Below are 6,000 nucleotides of genomic sequence, written 5' to 3'. Positions count from 1 at the left end.
AAGTAAGGTAAACGCACCGGTAGTGGACACTGCACGAGTAGTGGACACTTTGAACTTCAAATATGAGTAATAAGGTTGTAGATGGCTTCACTGTTCAAACATACAAATCATTGAGTAGACAAAACTTCTGTCTACTGAATGATTTGTATGTTTGAAGTGTGAAGCCATCTACAACCTTATTACTCATATTTGAAGTTCAAAGTGTCCACTACTCGTGCAGTGTCCACTACCGGTGCGTTTACCTTACATCTCCATTTTGTATTCACAAAAAGTTTGGAACTTTGATTTTGTTACTCGATTTTATAATTATGATAAAATATTTTCTAGCTATAACAATAAATACAGATAATATAATTGTAAGATACAATTATATTATCACTGAACAGTAGTTATATTTTCAGTCAATAAAAGTGAAACTGATAACTAATCACTAATCTTTTTAAATATTTCATAACTTAAATTTTTTATTTTATTAATGATTACATATATTATTGATTTAACTAAATAAGTAGTCAGTTTTTTTGACTTAGCTGAAAGGCAATATTATAAGAATGAACTAACCATTGTAAATTACTTTGCTGAATTAATCAATGTACCTTTAATAGTGGGTGATGTTTAAATTAAAGAATACTAATTGTCATGCCTGAAGATGGTTCAGGTCAAAAATTATGTTCTTTAAACTACCCATTGTTAAATGTGTATTGATTTAATTCAGTAGGCAATACTATAAATGATCTAAACTTTATTAATGTCATTAAAATGTATTTTGAACAGTAACAAATTTTTTTATATCTTATGTAATATTGTTAATTGAAAATCTTAAGAAAATAAATCTCCATTCAGTTTAATGAGTCAAAGATAGTGTGCAGGAAAATTGTTATTTGAATTCTAAGAATATGTTGGTAAATTTTGTCATTTGATAGGACATTTTTCAAATCTTTCCAGTTTGAAAAGTTGCAATTATTAATTGCATTTCTTTTGTATGAAGATTTATTTCTTCTAGTATAAGTATATAACTTTTTTTCTCCTCCTCCTATCAGTTCAGTATGTAAATATTGATGTTGTGGTTTTATGCAGTGAATTTTAACAAATATTTTTTATGTTTGTTTAAAAATTATATTTTATCTTTTTTAAATTCAATTAATAATTATTAAAAATATTATTTTTTGTGTGTTAAATTACTAATTTTCAGGTTTGTACCTTACCTGAATTCATGTCAAAGCGTTTTGGTGGAAAAAGAATACGGACTTACCTTGCTATCCTCTCACTGACTCTTTATATTTTTACTAAAATTTCAGTAAGTACTATACATTAATTTTATAAACAGAGATCAATCTTATTTTTTTTTATAGTTAACAAAAAAGCACTATAAACTACATTAAGAAGCATTTTGAAAATAATGAGTTTTAACTGTGTTCATTTTAAGGGGCTTAATTACTTCTACTTGAAATAAGTCATAATTTTTTTTAGGAGAATGTAATTTCAGTGACATTTTTCAAATAGTAAAATATCATAATGCAAATAAATGTAGTCGTAGTCCTTGTACATTTATACAATAAGTTAATTATTACATAATAAAAATATATGTTATATATAAAAGTAATGTACACTTCACTTCATGTCAACACTTAACTGTATTGCGTTTATGTCATGTAAGTGCAATTACGTTATTATATATGTATATATGTATATTATATCATAAATCAGAAAAATACAAAATGAGGTATCTCATTTTGTATTTTTAAAAATTTTTTTTATTTTATTTAGAATAAAAGAATTAAACTATCTTTAAAACATTTTTTCCCCTGTTAAATATATGAATGTATAGAACAAAGTAAAGAGATGCTATTTGATACTATTCTAGTAAAAAAAAAATATACAATTATAAATTATGGAGAGGGAAAAAATATCTTGTGCATAAAAATAATTGATTCATTGTTATAAAAATTTCAAAATGAATCAAATATACTATACTCTTGCTAATCTGGCCATTCCTTGTACAGAGGGATGCTGCTTAGTGAGACTGCCAAATTAATGAAAATGTAAATGTGTGAAGCTTACTTAAAGGCAAAGAATGATGTGAACTGTTGCTCTTTGGTACTGATTCTTTTTGAAGATAGGCAGACAAATAATACAGTTTGTTGACGTGCAATACCTGAACACAGAAATGAAACCTAAGTAAACAGGAAAACAGAATGTGTGACATGACTAACATTTTTATGTAAATGGAAGTTCATAGTGATTACACTTGAGAGTATGCTGGATAATTGAGAAGGCAGATTATTAAGGGTTTGATTTATCAAGAATATGCTCTTCTCCTGTAATAAGTTTCCAGATACTTTGATTACAGACAAAGAGTATGGTGTGTTATATGTATACAGTGGTGCCTTGTATAACATACGCCTCAAATAACGGACTTTCTGTTTGCCGTTAAGTGAGGCAAACAACGGACTTTCTCGTGAAAAAGTGCGAATGATGTTTCCACTCTTTTGCCGTTGCCAATGACAATCTGCTATTTTTATAATATATTAGTATTATTAGAATTTATTATTAGTATATCTGAAGTACAGAGCTCCTGTTGGGATTCGGCTTGCTCCCTTGTTTATTATGTACATCACCTCAGTGCAGGGTATTTACATTTATTCAAGTGTTGTGCAAATCATGGCTTCTAAAAAAACAAAGGTTATTTCAATTGAAACAATGCAAGAAATCATTAGAAGGAGTGAAAGTTGACAAAAACTTCCTTGTTAAATGGAGAGATGTTAAGGAGTTTATCAACACTCATTATCCAAACAGAGCTGAGGCCAACAGGATCACTGATCTCTACAATGACACCCTTGCCCGTCATTTCCGACAGGTGTTGAAGAAGAGAGAGAAANTTAACTTATAGGCGAATACCGTGGGAACACTAAAAGGAGCGTCTCGCCAGTTTTACGGACGTTTTCGAGAAATTTAAACTTTGGCGGGAAATTTTTTTGCGTCTTTCAGTCGAATAAAGTATTCTGATTCGAACCGCGTGAAAAGATTCGTTGAAAATTCCTAACTTTTTTCCAACTGTGGGAAAAGTGTTAGACAGTCTAATGATTAATAGGATCACATGCCATCTACGCAAATGTAGAGATTTTCATCAGAATCAGTTTGGTTTTTTTTAAAAACAAAGGTACAGCACGTCGTTCAACGTGCATCTCCCAATTTTTTCGGAAAATTTATTTTTTTTATAATTAATACGAGGTGTACTTTCCATTGCATAGGTAAAAAAAATTACGCAACTCACACATTTTTTCAAATGATTTTAATAATTTATTTTGGTTTATTGCTTTCGTTCTAATAATGGCATAAATTTTTGATATAATTAATACGAGGTGTACTTTCCATTGCATAGGTAAAAAAAATTACGCAACTCACACATTTTTGAAAATGATTTTAATAATTTATTTTTACCTATTGTATTTTAGGTCAATTTATATTCAGGTGCCATTTTTATTCAGCAAGCTGTTCAATGGAATTTATATATTGCTGTTCTTCTTTTACTGGCAATGACTGGAATTTGTACTGTGACAGGTATTATGATTACAATTTTTTTCTAATTATTTAGTTAGAATTAAAAAAAAACAAAAGATATTTCAAAACTCTAATTTTAAAAACAAAACACCAAAGTTAATGAAAGAAGTTTTTAAAAATATTTTAAGAAAATTTAAAACATACACATAATGCAAACAATACAGTACACATGTAGAATACTACTTGACTATAAGGCTTTGTATTAAGGTAGGCTAAAATATATTTGTAGAAATCACATGGAATGCAAAGACTCAAATTTTGTGCACTTGTCATAGAATAACTAACAACACAAACCTAAACATGAAATACACAGATTGTAGGAAAACATATAACAATATCTCACATTTATGGTTATTATACACACTACACCTATACAAAACTCATCAGATATTTATTTCATTTCTAGAAGACACAACACAACACTGGAGAATGACATTACACCTTAGTCATCACAACACATTCATTAAAACAAATCCAATACATATAAGGCAAAGAATTTTCCAAGCAAATTTTTTAAGTCTACTTCAATTCTGTTTGGCCTTAAATTCACTGTCCAATAGGTTAAACAATACAAAATATGGATACATCATCAAGTGTAACAAAACAACTCAATACATATTATTTTGCTTTATATAAGTGAACTATAAGCACCATATATGTATAACTACTTTAACTATAGAAAATTTAACAATTTAACAATTAAACTATAGAAAATTTAACTAATTTAACAATTAAAAATTACACATACCCACTGACAAACAAATAGTTTGGTCTAGACAAATGCAAAAAAATTACATACAAAAAGGAATCCTGAAGACAGAGGACTTTGTGTTTGGAAATGGAGACATTATTGAATTCATGGAAGAGAGCAAAGTTTACAAATATTTAGAATTTTCACAGGCCAAGCACACAGAACATGAACAAATAAAAGAAACACTAACAAAAGAATGCAACAATAAATTAAACTCAATACTAACAACACAGTTTTACATTGGACATACACAGAACTAGAACAATGTCATATGAGAATATCAAATTATCCATATCAGTTCTAGCTTCATCTGTCATTTGATAAATCATCAGAAAAGTTAAATTCAAAGTTTTAATTGCAAGATTAATCACATATTCAGATTTACAGCCTCTTAAGATTTTTATTGTAAAAATAGTTAAGCATTATATTTTAATGTTAAAAACTAAAATTTGAAAATGATCTCCATGTATGATAAGTCCCAAAAAAGACATTATAGTCCTAAAAAGATAATTGTAATGAAATAATTAATATTCGTAAACAGAAGGGCTAGAAGTAGGAATTTGATATTAATCACATTAATTGCATCAGTATTATTAAGTGGATAAAAGCTTAAAAATGTAACAATGATAAAACAATTGGTCAGTTTCAGTATAATGAAAAGAATAATGTTTTAATTATCAGAATATATTGATGATTAAATAATTTTTAGGAATTGTTCCAGACCTGTTCTGACCTAATCTGTTCTGATCTTCAAATAGATTTAACATAGTGACATTGTTGTCATGAAAAAAAGTCAAACTCAAAGGTTTTTAAAAGAAAATTATTGATTAACATATGATAACTTTATATAATTTACTGACATAGATCATAAATTAAGTTGGTATTAAAACATACTAAAAGGATAACTGATAAGGGCAAAAAAGAGATTTATTTTCTAATTTATATCTCACAAAGTAGTTTTCATCAGAAATGCATGGATCAAATATAAGATGTGGAAATAAATTTATTTTAACAACCTTGTTATAATTATTAAAACATGCCACAAAAAAATTAACATTCTAGAAAAGCTTCTTTGAACCTGATTCTGGAATATTGATAACTATATGAAGAATAACATTAAAATATTATATAGAAAACTATTAATATTATTGACACAGGATATTTTTCAGACAATGTAAGCATTCTCTTAAGATTTGTTCCTGTAAATCAGACATTCTGAGAATCTATTTTTCATTATTTTAAATGTAAAAAAAAAGTTATAGGGTGTTACAAGGTCAACTGAAAATATTAATTCAATTTTCTAAAACACAACAAAAACATATGATTGTTTTCTACTTAATATGTTTTGAAATATAGTCATAGGATATGAAATTTAAAATTTCATTTCATCACCAAACAATATCATTATTAACAAACACTTTTTTTATAGTATGCATACCATACCTTAAACACTATGATTACAATATGGCACAGAAAATAATACATGGCAATAGAGAGATTTATTAGAAAAAATGCAGACAAAAATTTACAATAAAAAATCAAGGAGTAAATTGCAACATATTTTTTAAAATGTCTCTGATACTTCTATAATTTGTAGAATAGATTTGACTTAAATTTTATGTATTATCCATGTACATCTTGTTTATAAATAGATGAAAAAGATATTTTATCTTATTTTTGTCTATTTT

At 27.2% G+C, this 6,000-nt stretch overlaps 1 protein-coding gene across 1 annotated transcript in view; it reads left to right on the top strand.

The window, feature by feature from the left end:
* The window catches only part of LOC111613542 (sodium/myo-inositol cotransporter-like), a 91,885-nt gene that overhangs the window by 11,501 nt on the left and 74,384 nt on the right, over positions 1 to 6,000 (top strand). Inside the window, exons 3-4 of the mRNA XM_023354890.1 lie at positions 1,193 to 1,297; positions 3,456 to 3,561. Of these exons, the coding sequence (XP_023210658.1) occupies positions 1,214 to 1,297; positions 3,456 to 3,561 (190 nt within the window). The 5' untranslated portion in view covers positions 1,193 to 1,213. The remainder of the gene's footprint in view (positions 1 to 1,192; positions 1,298 to 3,455; positions 3,562 to 6,000) is intronic.

Source organism: Centruroides sculpturatus, unplaced genomic scaffold (genome assembly GCF_000671375.1).
Source record: "Centruroides sculpturatus isolate CEXI.00-Female unplaced genomic scaffold, Cexi_2.0 scaffold1971, whole genome shotgun sequence".
Taxonomy (NCBI): Eukaryota; Metazoa; Arthropoda; class Arachnida; order Scorpiones; family Buthidae; genus Centruroides; species Centruroides sculpturatus.
Note: the sequence above shows the minus strand (reverse complement) of the source record. Positions and strands in the feature narration are given on the sequence as shown.